The sequence below is a fragment of the Dasypus novemcinctus genome, chromosome X, assembly GCF_030445035.2.
Source record: "Dasypus novemcinctus isolate mDasNov1 chromosome X, mDasNov1.1.hap2, whole genome shotgun sequence".
Taxonomy (NCBI): domain Eukaryota; kingdom Metazoa; phylum Chordata; class Mammalia; order Cingulata; family Dasypodidae; genus Dasypus; species Dasypus novemcinctus.
In genome coordinates, this window is record NC_080704.1 from 17,391,761 (window position 1) to 17,409,880 (window position 18,120).

Consider the following 18,120-nt stretch of genomic DNA (forward strand, 5'->3'; position numbering starts at 1 on the left):
TTTTATAAGCACATTCCCACCAAGGAAATGATGTCTTTTCTACTTTGAAGCTCCATACATTCCCTGGGGACTGTACCCAATCCAGGATGAGAAGCAAAGTTCATTCCAGGTAGACAGCCTTACTGCAGCTGCTCATGGGTACCTATGAATCACCATGCTGAGTTGATTGTCCATTCTAGATTGGTATTTTATCTTTGACTATAGCACCAAGGGCTATATGGTTTTCACACTACCCTTCATGCCATCATCTCTCTACTTTGTTGGCCTTTTACCATCATTAGGTTTCTTGGCTTGCTTTTATCAAAGTCATACATACTGATAGTTTAGAGAGTCAACTTTTTGGACAAGATTTGTTTTAAAAAAAACACAAGAGAATTTCCCACCCAACCCCTGCAAATCTTTTTATCAGAGGCAACTCTGCTTTATTCTTCTAGATGCCTCTTTGCTATTTTCCCTATTACTTTCTTCCTATGAGAGATGAGAACATGGCCTTTTTTCTCTCCCCCATCCCTGCCCCCCTGATACACCCTCAGCCTTCTTATTTCCCCATCCTCCCACTATAGCTAGATTTAATTTTGGTCAGAGCAATAGTCATCATTTGTGTTATTATGGCTATGTAAATATTATTAGCACCTGAACCAGGCAGTATAAATTTTGATTACATTTCTTTTCCTGCACTGGAACTTGTATTTCTTCCTGGAGTTAACAAATATCTTTTGTTTTTCTGCTTAATTTTCTATGTCCTAATTCGATCTACAATTATCTGCTGGTTGTCTAAATCTCTTCTCAAAATGTTCAGACTCCTTAGACATTCTATCAGTTTCTTTTTCTGGAAGAAATCTCTTCAGGAGTCTTTTGATGTGCTCCATTCTGAATTTGTGACCCTTTATACATGTGGTGCCCACCAGGCCATCTTAGGATCTGCTTCACTCCCACCCTAAGTCATTCCTTCATCTCTCCTGTGCTAGGTCACATATTTCCTGCACTCCATGTCTCCCTCATTCTTGTTTTACTCCCCTTTTTGAAGACCATCTTCCTGTAGCTTTCTGAGGAAAACTACATGGAAGGATGGAAAGATTTCTTCCTGAGACCTTGCATGTCTGAAAACGTGTTTTTCCTACTATGGTGGCTTAGAGTTATGTACCCTAGAAAAACATGTCCAGCATCTTAATCCTGTGAGTGTGAACTCATTGTACAGAGGACCTCTTTTTTTAAAAATTTTTTGCTCGTCACCTGCTTGTTGTTTTGTTTGTTTGTTTTGATGTCTGATTGTTGTCTGTTTTCTTTAGGAAGCATCAGGAACTGAACCTGGGACCTCCCATGTGGGAGGCGGGTACTCAATTGCTTGTTGAGCCACACTTGCTCCCTTTGGGACTTTTTTTTTTTTTAAGATTTATTTATTTATTTAATTTCCCCCCCTCCCCTGGTTGTCTGTTCTTGGTGTCTATTTGCTGCGTCTTATTTCTTTGTCCGCTTCTGTTGTCGTCAGCGGCACAGGAAGTGTGGGCGGCGCCATTCCTGGGCAGGCTGCTCTTTCTTTTCACAATGGGCGGCTTTCCTCATGGGCGCACTCCTTGCGCGTGGGGCTCCCCCATGCGGGGGACACCCCTGCGTGGCAGGGCACTCCTTGCGCGCATCAGCACTGCGCATGGGCCAGCTCCACACGGGTCAAGGAGGCCCGGGGTTTGAACCACGGACCTCCCATATGGTAGACGGACGCCCTAACCACTGGGCCAAAGTCCGTTTCCCCCTTTGGGACTTTTTGATGAGGTTGCTTCAGTTAAGGTGTGGCCCAACTCAATCACGGTGGGTCTTCCTCCTTTTACTGGAGGTTTTATAGAGATAGCTACAGAGAGAGAAGCCACAGGAAGGAACCAGAAGTTGGAAGTCAACAGAACATGGAGGAGAAAGAAGAAGATGCTGCTATGTGCATTGCCAGGTGATGAAGAAGCCAGGGAACCCCAAAGATTACTGGTCAGCCAGAATATACCAACCTCAGGAGGAAGCAAGCCTTCTATTCCCTGAAACCATGAGCCAATACATTTCTGTTGTTGAACCAAAACATCTACTTTCAACTTTATTGACAATTTGTCTGGATAACAAGTGTCTATCTTCAGTGTCCTGAAATTTCATAAATTTGTGCTTTTATTAATATATAGATATATTTTCATCTTTTGGGTCAGACACTCAGAGAGCCTTTTCATTTGCCAACTCATGTGCTTCTGTTCTGAGAAATTTTCCTGAATTATTTAATTGGTGAGTATTTCATCTACATTGTCTTTCTTCTTGTTTCCTGGAATTTCTATTATTCTGATATTGGACCTGCAGTACCTTCTTATCTTTTTGCTTTTACTTTCCATTTCTTTTCTTTTATTGCTCTACTTCCTAGAATATTTCTTAAATATTCTATTTTTTTCTACTGATTCCTCAATTTCTGTGATGATAGTTTGTTTCCAAGAGCTCCTTCATGCTCTCTGATATTTCCTTTTTTTTAGGGTTTTTATTTTTATTTTTATTTTTTTATTATTTTTCAAAAAATTCTCTCCACTCCCCCCCCCCCCCCCCAGTTTGTCTGTTGTCTGTGTCTATTTTCTACGTGTTCTTTTTGTCCCCTTCTGTTGTTGTCAGCGGCACGGGAATCTGTGTTTCTTTTTGCTGCGTCATCTTGCTGTGTCAGCTCTCCATGCATGCGGTGCCATTCCTGGGCAGGCTGCACTTTCTTTCACGCTGGGCGGCTCTCCTTATGGGGTTTACTCCCTGCATGTGGGGCTCCCCTACACGAGGGACACCCCTGTGTGGCAGGGCACTCCTTGCGCGCATCAGCACTGCACATGGGCCAGCAGCACACGGGTCAAGGAGGCCCGGGATTTGAACCGTGGACCGCCCATGTGATAGACGGACACCCTAACCACTGGGTCAAGTCCGCTTCCCTGATATTTCCTTTTTAGTAGCACCTCCATTTTATTTATTGGTTGCACTGTCTTCCCTTCTTCTTCCAGACCCTTGGCCCCAGGATAGTAATGAAGGTTCATTTCTCTTCTTGTCTACCAGTCTCTCTTTCCACCAAATTGCTTTTCTTTTTCTTTTATTCTCTATCTTTCATGTTAGAATTCCCCCTTTCCCCTGCCAGATGTCTGGAAATTCATGGTTGCTTGCTCAGATTCAAAAGTGAGGGACTGACTGGGAAGTGTTGAGCCCCAGAATGGGACTTGACCTGATTGTGCTGTTTCACTAAGAATCCCCCCCCCCCTCAGCTGATTTCAGTTCCTTTTAGGTCTTCTTTCTTGCGTCGGTTAGATTCTCAGCTGCCTGCACTGTGGTTGCCCATGGAGGGAAGAGGGCCGAGGGTCTTGGAGTCTAGAGAAGCACAGGCATGTTTAATCCCCTTGTAATCATTTCGTTATCCAGCCCTCACATAGGTCAGTTGCCCCCCAGTCCAGAGCCCATCTCTTTCCAAGGCTAAGGAGGGGCACCTCACCTCAGGAAATGTGGGAGAGGATCTGGGATCAAATGGTTCCTTAAATAGCTTTTGGACTGAACCTTATGTTAGCACCCACCCATTGTCACTCCCGCTTCAAGAGTACTTGGGATCACCAATTTCTGAGCAATTGGGGACTCAGTTATCCCCACTGTTGACTTACGTTTGTGTGTGTGTGTTTCCCAGGTCTGCCAGATCACTAGCAACTCATTCATCTTTTCAGCTTTTGGAATGTTGTTTTGATTGCCTTTCTCATTCACCCTGTCCCTGTGGGTTTAAGCTTTTTTAAAAAAACTCCCTTTACTCTTGTTTTACTAGGGTATTGGGTGAATGTAAAAGTAAATGAGTGTATTTAACACTGTTTAAGTCAGCCTCCGTGCCATGGACGCTAAAGGCTTAGAGATATACTCTGAACATAACTAGAATCCTTTAATAAACAGATCCATGGTTTTGTTTGAAATGCTGAGAGCTGACTGGGTTGGACACTACACAATGATTAAAATTAGGTGAGGCAGGGAAGCAGCTGTGGCTCCATCAGTTGGGCTCCCGTCTACCATATGGGGGGCCCTGGGTTCACGTCCCGGGGCCTCCTTGTGAAGGCAGGCTCGCCCGCACACTGCAGTGCACCACCCGGCCCGCAAGCACTGTGGAGAGCCAACGAGGTGACGCAACAACAAAAAAAGGGAGACAAGCAAAAAAACACAGAAGAGCGCACAGAGAACGGACACAGAGAGAAGACAGCAAGCAGGCCGCAAGGGGGGAGGGGAAATAAAATTAATAAATACAGACACAGAAGAACGCACAGCAAATGGACACAAAGAGCAGACAGCATGCAAAGAGCCACAAGGGGGGGGGCATATAAAAAAATTAGATGAGGCCACCTGATTCCTACAACCCATCCAAGCCTGATAGCTGGGTCTTTTCCTGTAGGGGCTCAGGAAACAGCCTCATTCTTTCTATTTAATGTTAACTGATGACAGTTGCTAAAGTAAGGAATCATTTACACCAGGGGGTTGGCAAACTTCTTCTATAAAGGACCAAAGAGTAAATATTTTAGGCATTGCAGGCCATATGGTTTCTGTTGCAGCTACTCAACTGTGCTGTTATAGTGCAAAAGCAGCCATAGACAATACATCAATGAAGGAGTGTGGCTGTGTTCCAATAAACCTTTATTTACAGAAACAGGCAGTGGGCTGAATTTGGCCTGCGGGCCACTGCTTACCAACCCCTGTTTTAGAACAAACAATTGCAAGGATAAAATTACAGAAGGTAGAATTTTTATTTTACTGTGCTATTACAAGGGTTAAATGGCAGACTCTTCTTGGATAGCTTTCCCCCCATAAATATTTGGCAACTAGATAATTATTTAAATTCCTTTCTAGAGTTGCAACATCTGAATAATTCAGATGTGCATATAATTTAGCTGAGTTTGAGCCATGAGCTATGTAAAATTACTCTTGACTTTCCTTTTAGATATTCTTTTCATTCACTGGTCACAAAAGCCATGCAGTAATTTATTAATCACTCCACAATTATCTACTAGGCACCTACTATGTGCAAAACATTGTTCTTGCACTGAAGGTTAAGAGTCAGTGAGACCAAGTCCAGCTCTTATTGATCAAAGTAATCTCCTCCATTAAGCTCACAAATTTCACTGAAATATTGCTCTCCTTCAAAGCCTCAAAATGGATTATTTGTGTCATCTCCTTTATCAAGCACCTCAGGAAATATTTTCATCTTCATTTACTTTTGACCATTATGCTGCCCAATCTGTGTTTCCATCTCTACAGGGCCTCCCACCACACAGTTTTAGTCACAGATTTATGATTTCCACTGTCATATGAATACATTCTTAATGTGGCTTCGATAATCAGCGATGTTATGCATTGCTGGCTTTTGTTGTGTTTGCTTTAAGCTCTAGAGGATTCTCACATATTTTTATTTTGCAAAAGCTGAGAATTGTCAGCCGGCATTCCAGGGCTGTTAGTATGACAAATACTCATGTACGGCCACCAAAAGACAGGAATAAGGCCAGTTGCCCCTCCTCCACTCCTGAACTCCAGCACTTCCTGCCCCTACCTCAGGGGTCCAAGTCTAGATCTCTGGTTATTGCTGATTGGGGAGGAAGCATGCGGGGGGGGGGGGGGTTAGAGGCTCAAACCCAGATTTAGGGTTGGTCTAGTCTGAGATTCCCATAATCCCTCCATCTAAATGGCACTTAGGAAGCCAGAGCCACAATGTGCCCAAACATGGAGTGAACTGAGTCTGGAGACAGATAGGACCCAAACCTCTGTGATTTGCCCACAGTCACACTGTTCTCCTTTGAAATAATCCCTTTAATTTGTAAAGCGCATTCTATTTTTCTAAACCTTTTTTCATTTATAGTAATTCAAGTGAAACTGACAATTCTATGAAATAGGGAGAAGAGCTTATCATCCACATTTGACAGGCAGGGAAACTGAGGTGCTGCGAAGTTGTTCAGCTTCGTAGTGCATTTAGATGGCAGCGCTTTTCTTTTAAACGCAGGTCTTTTCTCATTGTCAGAGATGCTACCTCTCTTTTGACCAGTTAAGGATGAGGAAAGTGAATCTTTGAACTGTGCTGTGTCCTTTGGGTTGTCTTCTGTCTTATCTTTCAAGGGAACTTGAACCAAATACTGTGGGGGCAAGGGGTGGGGTAGAAACTAAATGCAAATACAAGTCAAGAAGTTGAGTGCAATGTTCAAGACACTGAGTTACACGTGAACCCTTTAAGAAGCCTGATGCACAAACAGTTAATCTAGAAGGAAGAAGACCCAATGGTCCTACAGCTATCAAGGTCACAAAAGGGAGGGTGACAAGAGAGGAGTGGCTGGCTTGTCACCGCTGATGACAAGAGAAACAGTAGCAGCACAGTGGCTACCAACCCCACGCTCCCGTGAAGGCCTGCCCTTGTCCCCAGGCAGGCACTTAGAACTAAGGCCAGGAAAGGACCCAGGGGCTCCACTGGCCTCAGACAACTTCAGAGAATGGTCCACACTCAGGAGACTTGAATCTCTGGACTGCCCATGTGCCAGCTGGGCCCTGAGCCTCAGCAGAGTGGAGACTCCTACTTTCTGGTTCGTTGGTTTTACCCAGGTCAGCTAACAGGGAGGTGAAGATGGTCAACCACCACACCAGGGAATCAAGAGTGCCTACAACTGTAAGCAGAGGAATTGCATCCATCATCCATGTGGAATCTAAGCCCCCTCTTGATCTAGAGGTGGAGGGGACATCGCCATCCCAGGGTCCACAGAATGGAGGAATAAAATATGGATTAGAGTGAACTTACTGATATTCTAATATGGAACTATTGTGATGAGCAATAGAAGAAATTTTAGCATTGAGGTGGAGAAAGTGGACACAGTACTTGCTGAGGGCAGGGAGAGGGTAGAAGAGATGTGATGTGGGGGCATTTTGGGGATTTTTGAGTTGTCCTTAATAATATTGCAGGGTCAGATGCTGGACTTTATATATCTTGCCATAAGCAACTGAATGTACTGGGGGAGAGTGTGAACTACAGGGTAAACTATTATCCATGTGGGGCAGCAGTGCTCCAAAATGTGTTCACCAAATGCAATGAATGTGCCATGATGATGAAAGACATTGTTGATGTGGGAGGAGTGGGTAGGGGGGTGGGGAGTATACAGGAACCTCTTATATTTTTTTAATGTAGCATTTTTTTGTGATGTATGTATCTTCAAAAAAATACAATTTAGAAAAACGATGTGGTGGGGGGTGGGGAGTGGGGTATATGGGAACCTCCTATGCTTTTTGTTTTTTTTATGTTTTTTAATGTAACATTCTGTGCGATCTATTAACTTTAATTTAAAAAAACATGAATTAAGTAAAAAAAAAGAATGAAGGGAGAATGCTGATGAACCCTGCTGGAGGAAGGGCAGAGGGCTGGGCCAGGATCCAGTAAATCTCCCATGGGCCTTCAGGAGAAACAAAACTATTTTCACTATAATTGCTCATCACTGTCTTTATCCTTGTGATTGTACTGCTCCTGGATGGTTTGGCCTGAGCAACCCTGGCTACCCACGTTTCATCAAGACGGAGTTTCCAATCTTAGGGAGGTCGCAGTATAGGGGGGAGATCAACACAGACCTGACTTTTTATAAAACTGTGTGATAAATGCTGTAACGGATTATGTATATGTGTATAAAATATATTACACATACATACACATGCATTTATCTATGTATAAATATACATATAGGTATGTATACATGCATGTGTAACCTATCTACATACATATGTGTGTATATGTGTGTGTATGTATATATTTTTTTTTCTTTTTTCAAGATGCTATGGGGAGGCATCAATTAAGTTATATGCCTTCTCACTGAATTCTGTTACACTGAACTTTCAGTGAAGTCTGCTCTAACCTATTATTTGTGGGAGTATTTGGGGGAGAAAAGCGAGGGACAAAAGGTGTGTGCTCCCTTCCTGGTAGCTGTGGCACAGAGAGAACCACATTGCCCCAAGAGTTGAGATTGTGAATGAGACAGAAAGTTCAGCAAGAGCAGAAACTTGAAACTGGAGGTGGCCAGAAGAAACCTAAGTAACCAAAGATGTCAAGGGCATCAGTGGGCTCTCTTCAGTCATGGGTTAGGTGTTAAGTCAAGTTGAATTTCATCTCAAAGGACAGAGTGATTCCCTGCTGATTTCCTGGGTTACACTGGCTTGCCCTGGTTTAGAATCCCAAACCCATTAGGTACTGCCTGGGTTTTCTAAAACTGAGGTCTAGTTTTGTTGTACTCACATCTCTGCCTGTACCTCTCACTTCTAAATTCCTTTCTTGCTTAAAAACACTTTTGGCCACCAGAAGTTCTGAGGGGAGGGAGAGCGAAGAATAGATGTTAACATGGGGCATTTTGGGGACATTGGATAGTCCTGCATGACACTGCAATGATGGATTCAGGCCATTATATGTTTTGTCAAAATCTATAAAATTGTGCAGGGCAAAGGGTGAACTATAATGTAAACGACAGTCCATGGTTAGTAGCAATGCTTCAATATGTGTTCATCAAATGTAACAACCATACCACACTAATGAAAGCCGTTGTTAACAGGGGAGAGTGGGGGAGGGGGTGGGGTATATGGGAGTCCCATATATACATATATCTTTTTTTTTTGTACCGGGGCCAGGGACTGAACCCCAGTCCTTGTATGTAGGAAGCTGGCACTCAACAACCGAGCCACATCAACCCCCCCCCCATATTTTTTTAAATTAATTTTTCTTCCTTTTTTCTTATTTCTCCCCCGCCACCCCCCCCCACCTCGTTGTCTGCTCTCTGTGTCCATTCGCTGTATGTCCTTCTGTGTCTGTTATATTCTCATTAGGTGGCTCCGGGAACCTATCCTGGAAACTTCCAGAGTGGGAGAGAGGTGATCATCCTCTTGGGGCACCTCAGCTCCCTAGTTAACTGAGTCTCATACTATCTCTTCTCTGTGTCTCTTTTTGTTACATCATCTTGCTGCGTCAGCTCTCCATGTGGGCAGCACCACTCCTGGGCAATCTGCTCTCCTGTGCAGGGCTGCCAGCAGCAGTGCATGTAGGCCAGCTCACCACACGGGCCAGGAGGCCCTGGGTTTGAACACTGGACCTCCTATACGGGAGGTGGATGCTCTATCAGTTGAGCCATATCCACTTCCCATCCCCTCCATATTTTTTGATGTAACATTTACGTAATCTGAAGCTTCTTTAAAAATAAAAAATCTTAAAAAAAACACTCTTTCCTTTAACATAACATTGGAGTGGAAGCCTATTAAACAACACAAAATTCTGTGGCTTGAATAATGGTGTTTATTTTCTTTAAATACCCTTAAATATGAGTCATCAGACAGTCGCTTGGTAAACTCAAAAACTACAAGCTGGACAGTAATCAGAAAGTCAGTGCTGATCATACAAACCAAATTCTGTCTAAGAAAGGATCATCATAATTCACAAGAGCGCTGCATTGAGCAGAGGACTCGGAAGCCACCGAATTTCCTCATCTTCTCTGAGTAATCAAGCAGAGGGCACCTGCCATTCCATGAGGAGCAGACCTTTTTCATTCACCAAAAAAAGGGTTAAGCAGGTTCCCTCCTCCCCATCCCTTGGCATGCAAAATCATCTTCGATTAGAGGACATCTGTCAAGGAACCTGAGAATCCTCAGCTGATGTTCAAATGTAACATGGTTGGTCTAGATTTAACCTGCTACTATGGAGAACGGAATTTTCCTAACACCTGGAAAAAACAACGATGGCGACTTGGCAAAGCAGCATGCTGTTTAAAATGATGGGGGTGGGGAACGTGGGAACCCAAGGTGAATCAAGGATTTTCTTGACTTTGGAGTCTGTGGGCAGCTCTTTTCTCCTTTGGAAAGCGGCAGTGCTTTGCACACACTGGCTTTCCGTTTGCACATGTTCTGGTGTGAAGGGGGCATCTGTCCTCACAGCTGTTGCAAAAGGAAATAAACATAAGCATTCAGAATTAAGATTTACATGCAAAAGAATAACTCTGCTCTGATTTGATTAGTTTTTAAAGTAAACTTTACAGATATGTATTAGAAAGTCAATATCAAAATGTTATCAGCATCAAGAGAAAGTGCATATGGATTCAAAATCTGTTAAATCCCAATCAGGAACCTCCAAGAGTTCTGTGCATCAATAATCTTTTCACTTTGCAAATCCAGTGTCAACCCCTTCATCAAAAAAATAAGTAAACCACACACACAGAGACTGAGAGAGATAGAGAGATTGAACCAAAGAGTTTGTTGATCTGAAACTCCCCCAAAATAATTGTTTATTAAATCTCACCATTCAGTTTGCTTCAAAGCTATCAACCAGCACTAGTGCGCAAGATTTTCTTGCCATCCCAATTTACCATCACACTTGCTTTTTCACTAGTTGCTCAATCTCTGTTTTACTACCAAAAATGGCTTGGGAACTGAACAAGTAACTGTCTTAATAAGGAATCCCACTAAATCGAAATGGTATTTGCATTCAATGTTGCCAAGTCAAGGTGAAAGAGAAAGGCCATTCACCTGCAGGTATCTGGGTGAAATATCTTTTGCTTCTGACAGCAGCTCTCCAGACTTTCTTTGCACTCAAAGCAACTGCAATTCTCTGGGTGCTGGATGAGATCTCTGGGGCACTGCGTTTTGCAGACACATTCGCACCGATCTTCATCAAACATCCTGTGTGGCCCACAGAGAGCCAGTTTCTGGAGATGAGAGTGCTCTAGACAAAAACCGAAAAGGATCGGTGGGGTAGCTAAAGCATGGATAATGTGGGTGCTGAGAATGGTTGTGTATTTTATGTCATCCTGAAATCATTTGGATTCCACTTCTCTCCTTTTCTATCGATTTTTTTCCCTTATCTTTTCACAGAGTGAAGGAGATTAATCTCTGATTTCACAATGTAGTTACAATATTCTTGTGGGTTCTTTGGTTTGTGATGAAAACTTTCGTAAGTTGAACATTTTTTAAGGCATCTTTTCAGAGACTTTTCAGTCGGTGACTTATGAAAAAGGCAAAATCCTACAAACATGTGTTAGTAATGACATAAAGGATATCTAAGAGTGCTGAGTCTAGCCATGCCCAGTTTTTAGGTGAAGATGAAAAGGAGAGAGGAACAGAAGAATTGGCGTTGTAGAATAGAAGTACACCTCAGGCCTTCCGGAGTGAGGGTGGAAACGATGATGCATTCCCACAGTATAGAAGATACAACAGTGATGAATTTCAATTGTACAGGCATCTGCTGGAAGATACATTCAGCTAAGAGAAGAGGGTCTAGAAAGTTTTCGACTTGCTGAGCTTCTAGGAGGTGGACAAACCAATTGGATAATGATTACTCCATTGACCAATTCTGAATATTGAAAAAAAAAATGAAAGAGAAACTTTGGGAACCTGACTGTGCCACCTTAGGGTTCTTGAAAGTTTGGGAAGAAAGTACATGTTGACCTTCTTCCCCAAACCTGCTATTTTCACCATCTTTCTTGACTCACCCTCTATACTGAGTCAAATCACTGCGTCCGCTCATTTCTACCTCCTTGAATTTGTTCTTTCCAAAACATTGTCCACTCTATATTATCAAAAGGACCTGGTAAAAATGCAATTCTAATCACACCATTCCACTGTTTTAAAAGGCTCTCCTCTATTTCAGAATAAAAGCCAATTTTCCCACCATGACGTGTAAAGCCCTTCCTGAACTGGGCCCTGCTAGCCTCCTGGACTCATCTTCTGTCTCACTCACCACATATATCCAGTGTTCCATCCAGCCCAAATTATCATACTTTCTGTTTCCCTGGTATGCTGGAGCCTCTCTGCCCCCAAGCCCTTTGCCTTTGCCATTCCTTGTGATAGTCAACTTTTCCTCCCAATAGCTTTCCCAACCTTCACAAGTTTAGCTAGATGCCCTGACCCTGTGCACATTTCTATCCTGTCCTTTCTTGCACTGCATTGCATTTTCCTGTTTACTTCTATGTTTCTCACATTAAGTAAAAAATATTCAGAAGATTAGGGACCAGGTCTCACTGATCTGGCATAAAATAGACCTTTGATACATGTTTACTTAGTTTATTCAGTGTAATAAAAGGGTGCTAAAGAAAGCTGATGCATGGAGACTCTGAAGAACCTCACTGAGCATTCTAAGACAATGTGATTGAACCACATGTTCTTGTCAATAGCTCACCATTAATGGCATACCAAAATGGCAGCTCACGTTCTTCAATCTTATAGTTCTAACTGCTCTGTGGTCGAGGATCTTTGAGGAATTGGGTGGAATGGTGCTGGAAGGCTAGCCCTTGGGAGACGCCATCTTGAATTTTGTAAAGAAGAAAAAGGTTAGCGTAAGGCAGATCTCACTTTGGGGCAAGACAATAATAGATAGTTAAATGATAGATAAGAAGCTCTTAAGAGAGATCAGATGTGACCAGCTCCATCCTTGGAGAGTGGTTTAGAGAAACAGTCCACAAGATGTTTGCCTGAACTGCAGCAAGGTAATTGGTGGAACTGTTCTTACATTCTTATGGGTAAATTAAAGAAGCAGATGGTTGTAGAACTGGGCAGATCAGCAACTGGCTGAAGGTGATGCCCTAAAGAATGATAGATTGATTTCAAATCCCTAGGAAGGTCGATGATGGGATACCAATGTGTTCTGTCCTCAGCCTTGTCCTATTTAACATAAATTTTAACCAACAAACTGATGAAATGTTTGCAAGTAAATTCTTGAAATTTGTGGCAGTCTTGAGGAAGGAAGGGATGTACTGAATACTTTAAAATACAGCATCAGGGACCCTCCCCTTCATGTTTTCTTTTGTTTTCATTTGCTTGCTTGCTTGCTTTTCAACAGATTAGAGCAATGACCTGAATCTAAGGAGATGAAATTAAATTGGACTTGGATTCACTAACCCAAACGTGCCCATAGGGCAGAGAAGGCATTGGAGAAAAAGGCAGGTGGCTTAATGGCCTCAAGTGCGAAAAAGATGTTAGTGAATAGTGAGCTCCGTATCTGTCATCTGTTTGATGGGGCCACTGAAGAAGTGACTGTGAACTTGGCCCACATTAATGGAATTATGGGAGAGGAAAATTAAAAGCGTGCTGGTGATGCAGGCTGCTGTTGCCTCTCGTTTTCATCATTACAACAGCTTCCCAAAAGGTCCCTGCTTCCTCTCATGTCCTATGCCAATCCATTTCCATCTACACTGTCCCTTCTAATTGGAGGTGTCGCTCTCCTACTTGAATCCACCGGTGGCTTCCCTTTGCCCATAGCATCATATCCAAGCTAAGTCGCTCCGTTCTGCCCCATGAGTCTTTCCAGCTCCCTCTCTCCCATCTACCCAGTTTCCTCCCATTGGGTCTGCACCGTACCCAGGACTTGTGCTCTCACCTACAGGCTCGGGGGGCTCATTTGTTCCCCTGCTCAGTGTGCACCCTTTCCTTCCCTACTCTTCCCCCCACCTTCTCAACATAGAGTGTGTGTGCACCGGCTGAGTCCCTCCTCAGGAATTACCTTCTGAGGCAAGAAGCTGCCTCCTCCAAGGTGATGCCCCCTCCCTGGGGCCACCCCATATCCAATGACTGATCCACAGGGCCCTAGCTCCTTTGCATGGACTTGAGACATCCCTGAAGGTGGTCCCAGCTTCATCTCCCCGTTGGGATTGGCTGGGCCTCTTGGCAATTGCCGGGCGGTTCAGTCTCTCCCTGGATGCAGTCCTAGCTCTTTCACATCCTCCCCTGTGCTGTTCTTGAGACCATTTTCCAGTAAATCTTCTGCAGGCAAAACTGTCTCAGAGGCTGTGCGCCAGGGAAACTCCAACCGGAACCTTTACGCCCCATGAATACTGGCTGCCTCAATAACTTTCTAAAAGTCTTAAAAGATGAGTCATATGGAAAAAGAGTTCAATCGGTTTCACATGGCTCTATGGGATAAAACCTGAACCATTGAGTTGATACACCAGAACTTTTCTGTCCAGAACAGTAGCCATGGGGCACATGTGCTGAGTGAGCATTTGAAATGTGTAAGTCCTAGTTGAGATGTGCTGTAAATGTAAAATGCACACTGGATTTCAAAGAACGTAGAACACCTCATTACTAATGTTTACATTAATGGCATGTTGAGGTGATGCTACTCTGGATATATTGGATTAAATAAAATCTGGTAAAATTAATTTCATAAAAGCAAACAAAAGTAAAATAGTTTCTTTTTACTTTTTTCATGTGAGTACTAGAAAATGTAAAGTTACAATAGAATAGGAACATAATAGAAATACAAAATAAATATAATATAGTCTTGTTATATTTTGTTGGCCAGTGCTGTTCTAGAGACTGGGAGAGATTTAGTTTCAATACCGTTTGCTAGCAATCAGTGTGTGCACAGAGGAGCTAGGCTGCCTTGGTGGGTGGTGAGTTTCCCCATGGCCAATGGATTCTAGCAGAGGATGGCTGAACACTGGTAGAGAACATTCAGGATCCGCACAGGCATTTAAAACTATGTGAACTTGCAGTTTCCCACAAATCCTGAGATGAGCTTTTGCCGAAACATTTAGAGGGAAGTTAAGGGACAGAAGTGTAGGAAGAAGCTTGCTTATTTCTGGTTTCTAGGACAGACCCCTTACAGTTTAATCCTTACTATTTTTGGTTGTAGTCAATAGTTCTTACAAGACAAGGCTCAAACTGCATGATTCCTTGTAATTCTTTTCAGTGGAACCATGTCAAGTTCTCTGGGAAATGAAGAGAAGATGCATTTCATTTTCAGCTAAAAGTTTATCACCAAAAAAATGTAACAGTCCGGGGTATGAGCAATGACAATCTACCTTATTTTGCTCCCAACTCCCTTTTGCCCAATAAACATGTTTGGCTTTACTTTGCCCTAGTTTCAGAAACTAGTTTTCTCTTATTCCCCACTGTTTTTAAAAAAGTATTGGCATGTTTTCACACGACACAGTTGAAAGAAACGGAGTCCAAAATTACTTTATGATCCTCTGAGACTGTTGTACAAATATCTTAGTAAACTGTGGTTTACCAGTGTTTAGCTGGGAAGTGGCTTTCGATAAAGGTTACCATCCCCTTTCAAATTCAATGTTTTGGGAAGCTCTAATCACTTTGGGCTTTTCTTTAAGATTAAAAAGCAGAGTGATGCGTTGGTGGGTTCTAATTCTCTACTTAACAAAGCACAGAGTGTTCCAGACTATGACTGCTTCCACCACTCCTAGCTGTGTGACGGGACGCAAATTACTAGACCTCTTGGTGTGTCCATTTTTGAAATTGTAGAAAAGGAATAATAGTAATATATCACAGGGTTGTTGTTAGGATTGAAAGAGTTCATGCATATGAAAAGCTTTCAGCATTGCCTGGCCATAGAGAGTACTCAACAGTTGTTAGTTGCTAATGCAGTTATTTATTCTGATGATGATGATGATCTCACTACTGCTGGCATTACCTTCCATTCCACTGAGGGGATTCTCCTCCTGTAAAACACATTTGCATTTGGTGCTGTCCCATAGCATGTCAATGGGACAGAGTTTCTTGGAATGGGAACAGCTAGGAAAAGAAAACAATGAACCAGATTTAAAAGTTTTCAAGGGTAATAATACTTTTGGAACATTAACAAAATGTCAACTAAATTTCCATGTGGAGATAGGTAAGATTTGTAAAGGAGCTTCATTCATATGTATAAACTGCATGTCATTAGATAGTAATTTTTGGATTATAAGCATTCCATCTGGAAACCTTTGGAAACTAAACGGTAACTTTGGAAAGTTATACTCAATTAAAGAAGACTGGTGTTAGAGACTATGCAAAATAACTTTGCCAGTGGAGTTTATTTACCAAAAGCAAGTATTGTGCTAACCTAGGTCCAAAGTCTTACCCTCTTTCTATTGCAGATAAGAACATTGGCCAGCACAGCCCGAACCCACCTTGAGAATAAGTATTTCTTTTCTATGTGCTTCCTTTTCCGGTTGAGAAAGATAGAGGTGTTTTCTTGGCTTGATGTTAACTAACAAAATCACCAGTTCACTTTTTCACTTGCTACTCACACAATGCATTAACTGCTTTACTTTTGCAAAATGAAAGCATCCAACTTAGCTACTTTATGTTTTCAATCGGTGTTTGTAATATGCCTTCCATTTATTTCTCAGTGTTAACTTTTTTTCCCCCTAAACAATGATTCTTACCTTTAGTTTTGGAACACTTCAGGGTGTCATAATTTGTCTTATGAAGAATCACAAACTACTCTCAAGAAAAATTCTAAGTCGAATTAATTTTGTGCCATTTTAATTTTTTTTAAAAAAGGAAATTCTTAAGAGGAAGGGTTAGAAAGTTGCAAAACTCAGATACTGATAGTTTTACTGCTCCCCCAAAACTCTTCAGATTTTTTTTTCAATTCTGGGACTCGAACATATAAACAGCTTGAAATGAGTTTTATTTCATGCTTGTACTGGAATGAGGAGGGGCCATAGGCCAAATTGAGGCTGGAACAGAGATCTACACTGCATTAGACTACGATATCAAGAACAAAGGTGTCCATAAGCAGCCATGTCCTTCCTAGTCCTACTGCAATATCGATCTAACAGCTGATTAAAAATAGATTGGCTGAACAGTTATTATGAGTAGATCCGAGGCAGAAGCCAAAAGATGAAGACCATGAAGAAAGAGCAATGACTCAATTAAAAACATCCAATGTGAGCTGTTCTCCCCACACAGCTTTGGCAAAGGCCTGAACAAGCATAACGGAGTCTAAGAGCTTACCGGTCTTCTTCTGCGCTCTGGATGGATCTTCTGATAATTGAGTACGGATGGCGGGGAGCCGTTGGCAAGCACTTACAACCCGTGTGGTTGGCAACTTTAACAGGCACTAATTCAGGTACTGATGTCAGAGGTACAGATATCTCAAAGAGCTATAACAGAGGAAGATAGCCATGAAAACACATATATTAAAAAAAATAATTTCTACACTCTGCATTTTTGCCTTTGTCTTTGAAGGCAGTAACTTCAGCAAAGTTGCCCTGAGGGATGGCATGCTGGAAAGAATATGCAACTTGAGCGAGCATTTAAGTGCAGGCAGATCCCTTAACTTTTCAGTGTTGCTGGTACCCTCAAAGAATGTCAGTGCTGGCCCCCTTGCTTCTGCTTTATATGTGGGTATAAACTGTGAGGATTAAATGAGATGATAGCCATGAGGATTCTTTACGATCTTGGTGGATTAGATTATTGTTCAATATTTATCTCTCCCCATACCATCTCCATTGAAGGAACATTATTTCCTGTTCCTTGACTTTGGACTCAGCTCTGTGGCTTTTTTTTTTTTTTTTTTTGGCCGATGGGATATTAGCAAGCATGACACAAGTACAGGCTTGAACTCTACATGCATGACAAGCCCTGTTCTCTCATATTTATGCCATAGTCCTGAGAAGAGCATGGACTGGCAGGCCTCTTGGTCTAAGGGATGAGTGACAAAGGGAGCAGACCTGAATCCAACCTGTAGCTTAGAGTCAAGCCCAGCTGGGCCCACCCTAGGTTATCCCAACCTCAGGTTTGTGAGTGAAAATCATCATAATAATTGCTATTTGAAGCCACCGAGTTTCTGGGTATTTGTTACGCAGTACTCTGTAGTAATAGCTGACTGATACAAGACCATCATGCCCAAACTAATAATAATTGCTAACACATTTTGTTCTGTGTTTTCATGTCAGACCCTGTTGTGAGCACTTTTCTACTAATCCATTTAGCTCTCATAACAACTTTATGGGATGGGTGTTTTATTATTTCCACCCTACTGGTGAAGAACCTGATATATAGAGAAGTTATGTAACTTACCTAAAGCCGTACAACTGTTCATTGGAATAGTGGGTTTCTGAACCCAGGCAGTCTACTCTAGAACCAGGGATGGTGCTTTTGAGAAAATGTTTTGTTTTTGAAATGAAATAGATGTGATCAGAAGCAGCAAGGTGGGATCTTGGTAAGGAGAATTTAGAGAAATATCAAGCACTTTGTTCCAGAGTGGTTCTATGATGTAAGGATGAATTTGAACTTGATTTTAATGTGTTGTCCATTCAATCACAATTCTGTGTGATTCTTACTACGTATTCATTTATTCACTTTGTTTCCTAGAGGTAGTTCATCAAATAGTAC

At 42.3% G+C, this 18,120-nt stretch overlaps 1 protein-coding gene across 2 annotated transcripts in view; it reads right to left on the reverse strand.

Moving 5' to 3' along the window:
* Window positions 1–9,292: 9,292 nt before the first annotated feature.
* VEGFD (vascular endothelial growth factor D) overlaps window positions 9,293–18,120 on the reverse strand; it is a 32,422-nt gene continuing 23,594 nt past the window's right edge. For both annotated transcript variants that reach the window (XM_004449062.2, XM_004449061.2), the window contains exons 4-7: window positions 16,738–16,886; window positions 15,428–15,528; window positions 10,531–10,726; window positions 9,293–9,942 (exon numbers count right to left, since the gene is read on the reverse strand). In XM_004449062.2, coding sequence (XP_004449119.1) covers window positions 9,816–9,942; window positions 10,531–10,726; window positions 15,428–15,528; window positions 16,738–16,886 — 573 coding nt within the window. In that variant the 3' untranslated portion in view covers window positions 9,293–9,815. The remainder of the gene's footprint in view (window positions 9,943–10,530; window positions 10,727–15,427; window positions 15,529–16,737; window positions 16,887–18,120) is intronic.